Raw genomic sequence first — 13,494 nt, forward strand, 5'->3', positions numbered from 1 at the left:
GACACACCTGCATGCCTGCAAGCTGAGACATGCTAAGCTGATCAGAAAGGTTGTTTGACGTCTATCAGGCTGTTGTCATCGGCATTTTTAAATATTCAACCAAAGAAATGGTGAAACCTAAGTTCAACTTTACACTTTTCTTTGTTTGTTGTTGTTTGTATGTGTTTCTGAACTCATAAACAACTGTTTTTGTTTTGTTTTTTATGACATACTTGTTCCTCACAGACACCCACTACAAATATATGATTTATAGAATAGGATACTGGGGATTACATAAAATATAAAGCGTGTATTCATCAATCTCACACTGAAAAGGGAGTGTTAAAGGGGGAAAGGGGGAGGAAAGGGGATCTTAAACAACTTGTTTCAGACACTGGATCACCAGTTACTGATAATGTCACTAACACAAAAGCTGCACTAAGGCTACCTCGCTACCTCAGAATATACATTCACACGTCTCTGAAAACTGTTTATATGTCTATTTGGTTTTATATGTCAAACTTAGAAACAAAATAGTGACAAATTTGATTGTGAGTGATCTACTATTTGTGAGTAGCTTCCGCACATGAACGCCTCTAAAGCAGAGAACGGTGTTTTACCACCTTTATCGAGCAACGTGAATGCAGCTTAGCAGTAGCTAGCTAGTCGGCCAAGATGTTAGCATGCACAATGAGTTTCGATTTAAATTTTTCTACAAAATTGGACTTTTTTAACAGTGTTAAGATTCCCTAATACAAGTGCCGCCCCGATTAATCGCTGTAACTCTTTATATTGACCGACTAATGCCATTGTTATTACTTCATAATATTTTTGCTGTTAGTTTCGAATGCTAGCCAGCATAGCGCCGTTGCTAGCCATCATAAGTATCTGTCATGCTTATATCCTGCCGGACAGAGATGTTGAATGCAGGCTAAGACACACGCCCCACAACTGTAACTAAAGGGTTGTTATCGTAATAACAGGTAGATGGACAGCGTTTTCACTTAGTTATTTCGTTCTAGGTTGTTGCTTCTTTTTCCACAGTATTTCGTAACACAATAATTATTTTGAATATATGAATATAAAAGTTGCAATGCAATGACGAGGTACATTAGTGTAAAGTAGTCGTTTCTTAGTGGATGTTTTGTTCTTGTTCTCCGAAGGCTCAAAAGCGCTCGCGCTGTACTAAATGACACACTGTAAACCCTGTAGTTTTACATTTTGATTAGATAATGTTTTAAACATGTAATTTCTGCTCTTATTAAAGAGAGCTCTGATGACATAAAGATATACTGTCTGCTTGACACTAGTCTAAGTGCACGGGCGGTTGGAAACCTCTGTTTCAGGTAGCTGGGTAATTATCATATATCACAAGACTGGGACAAAACTCACATGGACTCTCTAACTATTTTACTTCTGCTGAGGTAAACTAGTTAAGACCTGTTACCCTTCGTGGTTTATTGTGATGCACTGAGAAGATCGAAGCACACTGATCACTGTAAGGTATGTTCTCACTGACAGACTATACACATATATACTATTCTGTGTCAGTAAAATAGCCCCGCATTTTTGCCTATATTAAAAGCTATCCAGCCTCTAATTTCCAATATATTTCATGTTAAATTGGCGCTGTTTTAATTGTCCTTAGTTTGATATTTCATGTCAAACATATCAAGGGTTTCAGAACAGGTCGGTGTATGTACGAGTAATCCCTGTGTGTTTCAGACTGCTCTGTTTCACCTTTTATTGCTCTTTGCTCAGCATGACGTCATTAAGGTAATATCGCCCGTATGTATTCAGTGACACACCTGCTGTTTGTGTTTTTGGTTTGTGAGGGATCTCAAGTGAGGAAAAGAGAGCTAAAAGAACTTGTTTCAGACACTGGATGAAAACGGTGTGGCTGAGATAACTGATGACTTTTTTGGACTGTGAGCTACCCCTCTATAGTCCAAGAGGGTTTTGAACGCCACAGGAGTTGAGCAACCAAACGTGACTGGCAGGAACATCTTAGGCCTCTGATGTTTCTTGTGTGTGTTTCTGTTTCCCCACGCCTTATTGTATCACCATAGGTTGACAGGAAGTAATGTAACAGACAGAGTTTAGTAAGATCAAAACTTACTGTGCTGTAAGTTTTTCAGTGCGAGACAAATATTCTGGTTAGTTATGATGTAATGTATCCAGAACTACACAGAGCTGTGATTACTTTCTGTTTCCTTTCCTTGTGTACTGGATTGTTTTGAGCCTAATCATGTCACATGGATTATTACCCAACAGCTGATCAGCTGAAGTAAAAGCCAGGAATGTGAAACCTAAGGCCTCATGCCCTCTTTGTTTTCTCCCCAATTTCCAGTATCCAATCAGAGAACAGCTTCACTTAATTTACACTGTGTTGTCTATAAATTCTCAGTCTTCATTAATGCTTTGACCATTTCTGGAAATGTAAGTGTGGGTACATCAAAATTAAGGACAGGGACATGACATACATGCATACATGAGCATGGCTGTTGGTTTCAGTTTCATTTCTCTTGTGCTTGAAACGAAACACAGCTGGGTGGGAGGGAAGGGAGGAGGATGAGAGTATTTAAGCTTGAACAGGATGTTTCAGGTTCATGTCTCTGTTCAAGGAGAGATGAGTGCAGATCTTATCATTTGAAGGAACAGGTAAGATCGCTCTGATTCAAGTGCTTTTGTACTATTGGCTGTATTTTATGCACACATATAACTGTTATATAGTCTATATGTTTATAGAGCCTTTTGTTTTTCATAGATGATAACAGTGTAAACTCAAACAGTAGTCATCAGCAAACACATTGTGGTTCTTTTGGATAAAACATAATCTGCTTCTGTGGTTAACGTGTTCTCACTTATTGCTATTTTGATATAACTAGTGCCATTTTATTCACAGTGCTGCACATTTAGTGTTTGCCACCAGTGATAAAACATTGACTAGTTCACAGGATTAGTAAGCCACAACAGTTTGATTTAGTGTTAATTTAATCTTGGACATTTGAGCATTAAAACCTGCACATTTCGCTAGTTTAAGTAAAACACATTGACACAAAGTCCTTGAAGAAGAAAAGCCAGTAGCTCAAAAGTAACTGGACAAACAACTGTCTTAACTTTAAATATAAAGGAGTGTTTTTAATACTGGTGTGAGAGTCATTAACCATCAGCCTCTTGGAAATGGGAGAGTATGTATAAAAATGGCTGTAATTCCTTAACAGTTATTTTAACTTTTGTTAAATCGTTTGAATTCAATTTAAAGTCTGCACTGCATTCACACCATGGTGCTTGATTAAAATCAAGTCTACCGTGGTTGTGTTCAGAGGCAAAATTATAAACAGTCTTATTGTCCAAAGACTTGTGGAACTGTATGTGTGCTGTTAATTGGAAGCATCTATCTATATTTACAGAGAGGGAATGATAGATTTCATTTCAGATCATGTGTGATCATAAATAATAAAGACATTTAGACACCAGACATGTAAAATTTGTGTGAATATTTGGCCTATTAAAAATGTTTTTTCAGAATCACTTCTTCTTAATGCAGCCGTTCACACCAGCAGCGTAATTTCACAAGAGGAATTTATGGCTTTTGTTTTTCCAAACTAAGCTAAATTTTTGCTAAATTTGGGCTGTAGCTTAAATCACACACTATTGAATATTTATTGTTGTATTTAACGGTTAAGTTCAGACATGGAATACATGCAATGAAATGCTCAAAGCAACAAAACAGTAGCTCACAGTGTTGAGTAAATACACTACGCATCTTAGAAAGTAAAGTCTAAGGAGCTTGGAAAGAAAAGCGTCTGGACTTCTTTGAGTTGCTTGAAGACGTTTCACCTCTCATCCGAGAAGCTTCTTCAGTTCGTAAATGGCTTCTTTCACTCCTCTTTCAAACCATCTGTCCTGAAAGAGGAGTGAAAGAAGCCATTTATGTCCACTGTGAGTGACCATCTTTGAACAGAGGTGGTGGTTTACGACACCAACTGTCTGCCATCTATAATCCAGTTTTGAGATCCCTTCCCAGACACCTTAACGCCCACTCACATCCTGGGCCATCTGACCTCAGGAATTCGCATGATAGGGTGGGGCTACGTTTCACAATGAGCTCACCCGAAACCCTGGCTGATTGGGACCCACACCCGCTTTCACACCTTGGCTCATGTGTCTGGGACTCTCCACCATTTGACCCTTAGAACTGAAGAAGCTTCTCGGATGAGAGGTGAAACGTCTTCAAGCAACTCAAAGAAGTCCAGACGCTTTTCTTTCCAAGCTCCTTGGACTACGATGACCTGGATGACTGAGAACCTTCACAGACATCTTAGAAAGTAAAGCAAACCCTTCTTAGTGAAAAGACACCTCACCTATGAATTACCTTCTCACCGTCCTCATGCATGCATCAGCTGGCAGCCACCAGCTTCAACAGCCACAGGCAATCTGCAGCAACTGTTAGTTTTGGCTGTCTGTCTTGTTATGCCAGGAAGGTATTTGGCAATGGCTTTGTAACCTTATGATAAAACAGCTGACTGCTGGGAATGTGAACATGTAAAGTTGAGTCATTCTCTGGGTTAACAAATACCTGCCTTTATTTACATATTCATTTATCATACAATCTAAAACACGGTATTGGAGAACATAAGAAGCCATTGAAATATACATCAAAATAATATAATAATTAATTATATAATTATATTTGACTATAGCCACATTTACACTGGAGCTTTCAGGGCATATGTGTTAGAGACAGATTCTAACCTTATTGTGTAAGTAATTTTAAACACCATATAAACACACAACATAAAGAACATGTTCTCAGTGAGTTGGACATTTTTACAGTTGGCTGTAAAACTAAATTTATTAGCGATTACTTAGAGCAGTGGCGTCACCATTGCGAAACTGGTTAATAGCTGGTTAACACATTAAGTACACTGCCAAACACACTAACACTAACTTCGGTCCTGCTTTTCCCTCTTAAAAAACATTTCTAAACTAAGCCCCATTGTATCTCGTACTGACCTGGAGATTGTCATTGGTGCTTTCATTTCATCAAGACTGGACTGTTTACATGTTTAAACAAAAACTCCTTGGAGCGTCTACAGATTGTTCAAAACGTTGCAGCAAGACTTCTGACCAAAACAAGTATTCACATGTGACACTGTTGCTAATACAGCTGCACTGGCTCCCCATTGACTTTAGAGTCCATTTCAAGATTCTGGTTCTGACTTATAGAGCTCTTCATCGACATGCTCCTGCCTACATCATTGAACTTCTACAGCCTCATGTCCCTAGCAGGTCTCTTAGGTCACTGTGGCTCCCAGACTGTGGAACTCTCTCCCACTGAGCTTAAGATCTCTGGACTCAGTAACTTCCTTTAAAAAACAACTAAAATCACATTTTTTTAGAATTGCATTTTGTTAAGTGTTGTCTTTTTTGTTTTATACTTTGTTATCCTTGCGTGAAGCACTTTGTGGTCTTTTATCTAGAAAGGTGCTATATAAATAAAGTTTTACTTATTTACTTACTATACAGCAAGCTATATTTCTAGCAGATAGTCATATTGTCCATTAATGCTGGTCTCTTTTCTCCCTGATAGTGTCACTCAAGATGGAAAAACTTCGGACGGAGCTAGTGTCCATTGTCAGGGAGCACCCCGATGGGATCCCGCTTAAAAAGCTGGCTATCGTCTATAGCCAGACATATCACAAGAACTTGACCATATCCAAACTGGGCTTTGACTCCATGACCAGCCTGGTATCCTCGATGGAGAGGGATCTGGTTCTAGAAGAAGAACTGGTGTTTCACAGGGACCATCGTGGGGGAAACCAGGCGACAGCTGGAGCTGAATGTGGAGCTGCAGCTCAAAGTAAGGAATCAGCAACAGCTCCCGAAGTGAAAAAAAGATGTAAGACTTTGAAGAGAATTGTGAAAATGATGAAAGGACATCCGGATGGGATCACTCTGAAGTTGTTGACTGCAGCCTATAAACAGAAATACAGCAAAGACGTCTCCTTAGTCTCTATGGGCTTCAAAACAGTTTCCAGCCTGGTAGACTCTTTGAATGAAGATCTGGTTGTGGTGGAGGATGTGGTGTACCATAAGAGTCACCGGCCTCACAATCAGCCTCAGGCTGGGATGTTTACGAAGACTAAAGAGAACAGCAGACCTACAACACCACATACGCCTGACTCGCTTATCAGGAGCAGTAGCCCTGCCCTTCGTACTCTACCACAGCGCGATGCCAGTCCTCAGATTGTTCCTCCCACTCAGGCAAGAATGAACCTTCTTGGATCTCCTTTGATTTCCACTGCTTCCGTATCTTCCTCCCATTATGTTCCTGTTATTCCCCTTCTTACTGTACCCCAGCCAGCTGAGGAATTGTCCCAAGAGCAGCTCTACCAGAGGATCTTAGAGGTTAGCTGTGCACTCTGATACCATATATATATATATATATAGGCGTCTTTTATCTTTACAGTTTGATGCTGACTATCTTGACATCTTAAACCAGTAAAAGTCTGCAATACTGTCGAGGCTAATAGTTGCCTCTTAGGTAAAAAGGTACAGACATTAAAGGAATCATAATTTATTATTAATAATAATAAAATACATTTTATATATAAAGCACCTTTCAAGACCCCCAAGGACACTGTACAATAGGATAAAACACATAATAGAACAATGACACAATGAAGAACAATAAAACAAAAGCACAAGATAAAAAACTGAAATTTTTAATGTAAAGATAGTAAAGAATGCTTTTTTTCAAATGTGTTTACTGGTTAGCCTAAACAGTAAACTAGAATACAGTCAGCAGCTGAGCATCTACCATCTCTTATAGATAGTTCTCAGTCCCGTTTCTGTTAGCTCGTGAAGATGAAAATATAAAAAGAGACCTGAATGTCTTAGGTTGGGGGGTAATATTCCTGGTGGGGTTATTTTAATTTACAGAGTAATGAGTTTTCATTGCAGGAGGATAAATGAATTAAAAAGTCCACTTAGCGTAAACATGTCTCACACTACCTGTGTATACGGTACATTTTTTTTAGTACATGAATTTTGACCATGCAGAGGTTTGCATTTGTATTTGCAACATTTGATTTCATTTGGATTTTGACAACATTTCCCATTCCTCATACCTCTGACTACACGTAATATTACTCAATATTACTCAAAATTACTTATATAGTGAAGAAAACAGTCAAACCCTAATAAATATATATAACACTGGCAACACCATCAGTAGTTTTCCTAATTTTGTTAGCTGATTGTTCCTTCCTTTCCAGTTTTGCAACATCACAACCGTTGACATAGAGGAGTTCAGCAATCAGCAGTTTTACTGCTTTAAGTACATTATCCAGTTCCATAAACCCATTAATGTAGTTATATTTGATAGTGGGAACACACCCGTGCTTGTAAACTAAATAGATGGATGCAGTTAGAGACAGCTCGTTTTCCCTCTCACTACTTCATTTGGTTGAAGCCATCTGTAAGTAGTTTTCTCACCTAAGAATGTGAAAACATAAAGCGTGCTTTGCTCACTTCAATGCACTGCAAGATTGTCTTACATCAAAACAGTTGAAATATGCAAAACTGCCAGACACAGAGAGATTTGTGGAAGTTCTTAATAGTTACAAGCTTGTATCTTAATGAACTCATCTCCTACCAATGTACTCTTAAAACTGACCTTTGGCTTCTGCAGTACACTGTGTTATAGCAGGTATTTACCTATGGAAACCAGTTGGTGTGTAAAAGTTTATTGATGTGTTTCAGGTGATGGGGGCGTACCAGCTAACTGCTCCATCAATGGAACAGCTTCAAACCTGCTATTCTCAGAAGTTTGGTAAAAAGTTTCCTCTTGCCCAGTACATGTCACTGTACGACAACTGGGAAGCCAAGAAGCTCCCCACTCAGTCTCAGCCAACAACTGATCCCAAGACTGGGGTATGGCAGACCGCTGCAGGTAGCCAAACATCAAAACATTCAATTTCAAGCATAAAAGGTAAAGATTCTCAATAGTCCATATTCATTAAATAGTTTGTATTATCCTCCCACAGCAACACAGAGTCCTAAACCTGAAAAAGAACAGGAACAGGCCAGTGGGCTTAGCTTCCTGTCTGCCTCTGATTTTCCAGTGCTGGGGGCAGATTTGAGTTTGACCAAAGAGCAGAAGACCAAAGTGAGAGATGCCAGCCCGAGAGAAGGCAGTGGCCCTGTCTTTAATAAAGGTTATCATGCACAGCAGAGGGAGCTCCTTGGAGAAAATATGCGAGCTGTGGAGGCCATGGAAGCAGACCAGGAGGACTTCAATGGGAGGTGGAGAAACAGGGACATGGATCAGGACACGATCAACACTCTGATGGAGAGTGTCATACGAGAAATCGCTGGGGATGGAGAGCTGGTCACCACAAAGAAGGTGAGTACGAACTATACTTATTTTTTCTACTGTGTAGCTGTGCATAATATGCTATTTGATCATTTTCCTAATCATTTAGTCTGCTATGCAACATTAAATTATTCTCACAGACTACACTGCTTGCCTCACTGTTTCTAACCCAGGTTACCATCAATATCTTTGGTCTTCCTGATGTACACACATATTTATTTACGCCAGTTTTCTCGCTCGCAGTTTTCTCGCTCGCAGTTTTCTTCCGTCTTGTTTTTCCTTTAGTTTATCACCAGCTGTTTTTCAGCTGCATCTTTGTTTCTCATCTGCTGTCAAGTTTCCAAGAGGATATTTGATTTGGCCCTTCCCATTTATCTGGGCTTGGCACCATCACTACGGGTGCGCTAGGCTTGTGCTTCCCACAATGCGTCGTGTTTCACTCTGTTACATTTGGACTAACTCGCTGCGTTTGATTTTGTCGTTGTCCTCTCACTGCCTTTCATTCCTGCTTCCAGGTGATATCCCGGGTATGCAGGCTGGTGCCTTCTTTGGACCCAAGATGGGTAGAGCACTTGCCTCTTAAAGCTCTAAAAGATCTCCAGTACCTCATTAGAGAGATCAACATGTTCTTAGAGGTTGGCACGCATTCGTTTTCACCTGTTTTCTCGCTGTCAGGTTGCCAAACTGAATTTTATTTTGTCCTCTTTCTCCCAGACCACCTCAGCAGTGACATCCATCTGTACCCTGTATGAGCTGGGCCAGTCATTAGCTGGCCTCAAGGACAAGAAGCGCTACGAAGAGCTAAACCTCGGCCCCCTTTGCAAGCTCCCCTTCATTCACCGCATATTCAAGATTGGCAGCAACACGAAAGATGACGATATCCCCCAGATCGAGACTGTAGACATCTTAAAGGTGCATTCACAGGGATTCAGTTTTGTTTTGCACTTTAATGTTTATAAGAGCTTATTTTGTTGTTGTTGTTAAATTATGTTTTACAGTTACAGTATATGTCAAATATATGTCGTTTCCATTCTTTTGTTTAGCAACTTCGTGTTTTTAGGAGGAAGCAGACCAAGGTAAAAGTGGACCTGGCTGAGTTTATGAAGCATCTGGCCGACCACTATAACTGTGACTCTCCATACGAGCTGGGCATCAGGATAACTGGTCTTGGCCTGCCCATATCGGTAAGAAGCACAATGTTCTGCTGCATCTCAGGACGATTTACTGATGAGTTCTGATCAGCAGAGGTTTGGGACATATTATGGTTACACAAGCTGCATGTGCATCCACAGCCATACCCCACACAGCCTGGGTATCCTCCCAGATGAACCTTCTAGGCAAACACACAGGGAGGTTTGGGATCGAGTTAAAGTGCCAGCATGAATTATTGTTTTATTCTGCTTCCGGCTGTGGTCTGTGTCCGCTTGGGACCACACTGATTATTTCTTTTGCTGAAGGTAGTTTCAAGTAACTGCTAAATTTAATGAATAATGCTGTGATTTCTTCTCTGTGAACCCAACTGTCCACGCGTTGTTAAGTATTAACTATGACAAACAGTGAGATGTGTGGAAATCTCATTGGGCATTGTATTTTTGGTAAAGATTAACCTGCTATACTTTGCCATTATTCTCATATTAAACACAAACACATTTGTCTACTCCAGACACTCTCGAAGGTAAGCCGTAACGAGCACACCATCTTGGAGAGCGCCAGGGAGGTGATTCAGAAAGAGCTGGAGGAGGAGATATACGAGCGGCTGAGGAAGCTCAAAAAGATCATCTTGGAGCCGCTGAAAGGAGCAGCTTCCTTCTCCTCTGCGGGCAGCTCGGATCTCTCGAAGAAGTATGCCTCAATGACAGCGGCCGAGGTCGTGCTGGCGGTCTTTACAAATGCAGGGGAGGTGTTCAGCCCCAGGATGGCCAAGGTGGGTGTCACGCACTGACAAATGTCTTGTGTTACTGAATCTGGACTTCTGTCTTTTCAGTGTGGAAATTTGGGCCTACTTTGGGTGGAGTGGGTCATTCGCCAGTAAGAAGGTCACAAAATGACGCTAAAGCATCCATCAAAGTTTGAGTGAGAGCGTGTGTTAGTTGGTTACAACTTTAATAGCCAGACTAAAGCATTTAGGTGTGAATGAGTTATAGCAGGGCTGTAACTTGAGTTATGTGACTGACGGCACATAACTAGTAAGAAGTGGTTTATATGTTTATTTTTATATGTTACCTGTGAATCCAACTGGCTGAGGTGAACGCTCACTAGCAAGTAGTTTTGTTTTCTTCATATAGTCAGTATAATATTACGTGATGACAAAAACTCCTGTTCAACAAGCTCAAACATGAAGAAAAGTAAGCAGCTAACACTGTTTTGTATTAAGAACAAATAGAAATGAAAGCTGTCTTTAGAATGTCTATACGATACATCCCAGCTCTGTCCATACATACAAGAGACTGGAAGATAAAACTAAAAGCAAGGCACAGGGAGCAAATATCTATCAAAATCAAACAGGAAGTGAGCAGTGATAACTGAACAGGGAAACGCAGATGCACAAATGAACAATAGAGGGGACGTGACACACGAGGAAGAAAAACAATCTCTAAGAGTAGAACTAAACCCAAATACAACCAGTAACTAGAGACTAAATAAATGAAGAAGACCTGCAACAGGCTGGCGACCTGTCCGGGCTGTGCCCTGCTTCTGACCCGAGGCCCTTTGCTGTGTGTCTTTTCCCCATTTCTCTGTCTCTCTTAACTGCTCTACCGTTGAATAAATGCCCAAAAAAAGTTACACCAACAAAACATAAGTCCATAAACCCAAAAACACAACATGACATATGAAGGTGCACTTTGCTGCCTGCTGAGAGCATCTATTCCCCTCTCTTTATATTAGTGATCTATTATTTTGTTATTTTAAAAATTTAGTTTCTATTTAATTTACAGATTTGGATTATTCATATAACATAGAAGTATAGTAATTAGTAATGCTATTTGATTATAAATTAAGATGGCATCTAAAGTACGTAAAATACTAGTAGATGTTTTGTTTTTTGTTTTTTCTGCAGACCAGTAAGATAATACATGAGGCCTGTAAAAGACTGGCCTGCAGTGCTGTCTATATATAGTAATTATGCGCTGTGGCTTTACAAATGTAAAGCCTATACAAATGTGGCCCAATCTGAATGGTGACACACGCCTCCTAAAGAATTTGGTTGCATGTAAAACAGCTTTTGCCGGTTTTCGTCAGAGAAACCAACCTACTGTGGATCCTTTTACAGGAATTATCAGGGACACATACTCCATGGAAAAGGTGTATATGAAAAGACGAATGGAAAAAACACCGAGTTGTGGGATTGTTACTCAAAATAAACACACACCAATTCTTACATTGAGCATCAGTGCCCAAACTAAGCCTGTGTTTCTATTATATTTGCTGTAAACCAAGCGAGACCTCACATTCTGCCCCAGAACAGACAAGTGAAAAACAAAAACAAAGACAAGACTGTGCTGGAAATGTGTTAGTCCAAATTGGCAGGTAATAGCAAAGCAGGTTTCAGATTTCACACCGTCCACATTTATCAGAAAAACTAGACTTTTGGAAAAGATTTTCTAGTTTGTTTGTTTTTTCAGTTCTTAGATATAATAAACAGCCTCCACACACAGTAATGGCACACACGAGATTGAAGTCTGTTTGCTCTGAGCAGAGAGAGAAGCAACAGAAGCGCTCAGCGATCATATAAATGAGTCCCATGTCTCTGACACAAAGCTCTATTGGTTTTCTGATCCAGCACGTCCAGAACTTCCTGCTGCAGGTGTCAGGTAATCGGCTGGAAACAGCTCTGTTTCAGCTGGCCATCTGTGGGGGATCCCTGGCTGTTCCACACGACCTAGTGCCCAAAGACAAGACCTCCAAACCCACGGAAAAAACTAAACCAGAGGACAAATCCACCAAATCTCTCCCAAGCGAAGGTTTCTAACGCAAGATGTTACACATATATTAGCCTATCCTATCCTAAACATGAATCTGTTATATTTTTAAATGGCAAATGCACATTTCTGCTCTCTATTTCTCAGCCAAAGTGAAGCAGTATCTAAGGGACAAACTGGCTGCTCAGAACTCAGCTATCACTTTGGCACACATTGCTTCCTTGGAGAAAAAACTGTCTGAACACTTCCACGTGAAAGACTTCCTGTCTTTAGAGAAAGGCAGCTTCCTGGAGTTTTTGGTGAACAACATTCAGGTAGTTTGCTCATTTTTGATTTACTTTAACTCTGCAAATCGCAGGTATGGGACCAAATTAACAAAGCAAAAGAATTTGCGGTCATAAGGTCTCATCTGGTTGTGTGCAGCTGCTGCAGGACACAGTGGGGTCCACCTTGATTCTGGGCAGCAGCATGGAGCGAGCCGGCAGTGGCTTCAGACCCTCCAAACAAGATGTGTTTGAGTTCATCAAACAGTGCGGCGATGTAGCCTCCACTGATCCAGATGAAGTGAGTCATAAAAACAGACACAGATGCAGCACCCTTTTTCACAGTAGATGTTCTAAAACGACACTGCAACTGTGTTTCCTCAGCTCTCCTACATTGAGTCAGCACTGAGGTCTCACTATGGGGTCCGGGACAGTCGTGACTTGGGGCACGGTCCTCTGCACAGACTGGCTGACCTGGTCCAACGGCAAAAAGCACTGGGTGGAGGAGGACTGAGCCCAGTCTGCTATGAATCAGCCCTGTTTGCTAAACAAGGCAAATCAAGGTTAGAAGCCTATCACCAGACAGACAGAAATGCACCTCAGTATATGGGAAGGATTTGTAATGTTATGCTTTTCCTTATGTTTATTGTATATCTGTAAGAGTGGTGGAGGCAAAAACTCAGGCTTTGTTTGTTTTTTTACCTCTGGCACGGTGTGTCAGTGAGAGGCTCCACCCACCTGCTGTTCAAACCTTCTGTTTGTGAGGAGAAGCTAATTAGAAGAGGTTAGCTTAAAGGGACGGCAGCCTTAAATGGAGACATGGTGAAACGGCTTGATTCAGACACACTGCACCAAGGCTGAGTATTAAGATAAATAAGGATTGCTATGAACTCTGGATCAAACAAAGCCGCTCTGTCTGGACATGTAGAGTCCAACAATAAATATGTAG

The 13,494-nt window shown here is 40.7% G+C and overlaps 1 protein-coding gene across 7 annotated transcripts in view; it reads left to right on the forward strand.

Moving 5' to 3' along the window:
- Window positions 1-612: 612 nt before the first annotated feature.
- The window catches only part of LOC146513197 (uncharacterized), a 50,100-nt gene continuing 37,218 nt past the window's right edge, over window positions 613-13,494 (forward strand). For 2 of the 7 annotated variants that reach the window (XM_085169979.1, XM_085169983.1), the window contains exons 1-12: window positions 614-1,482; window positions 5,576-6,393; window positions 7,750-7,939; window positions 8,034-8,392; window positions 8,878-8,997; window positions 9,077-9,274; window positions 9,406-9,546; window positions 10,026-10,286; window positions 12,144-12,324; window positions 12,430-12,596; window positions 12,706-12,846; window positions 12,930-13,108. In XM_085169979.1, coding sequence (XP_085026105.1) covers window positions 5,587-6,393; window positions 7,750-7,939; window positions 8,034-8,392; window positions 8,878-8,997; window positions 9,077-9,274; window positions 9,406-9,546; window positions 10,026-10,286; window positions 12,144-12,324; window positions 12,430-12,596; window positions 12,706-12,846; window positions 12,930-13,108 — 2,744 coding nt within the window. In that variant the 5' untranslated portion in view covers window positions 614-1,482; window positions 5,576-5,586. The other 5 variants (XM_085169984.1, XM_085169982.1, XM_085169985.1 and 2 more) reach the window with 5 other exon arrangements.

The sequence above is a fragment of the Neolamprologus multifasciatus genome, chromosome 8 (assembly GCF_963576455.1).
Source record: "Neolamprologus multifasciatus chromosome 8, fNeoMul1.2, whole genome shotgun sequence".
Lineage (NCBI taxonomy): Eukaryota > Metazoa > Chordata > Actinopteri > Cichliformes > Cichlidae > Neolamprologus > Neolamprologus multifasciatus.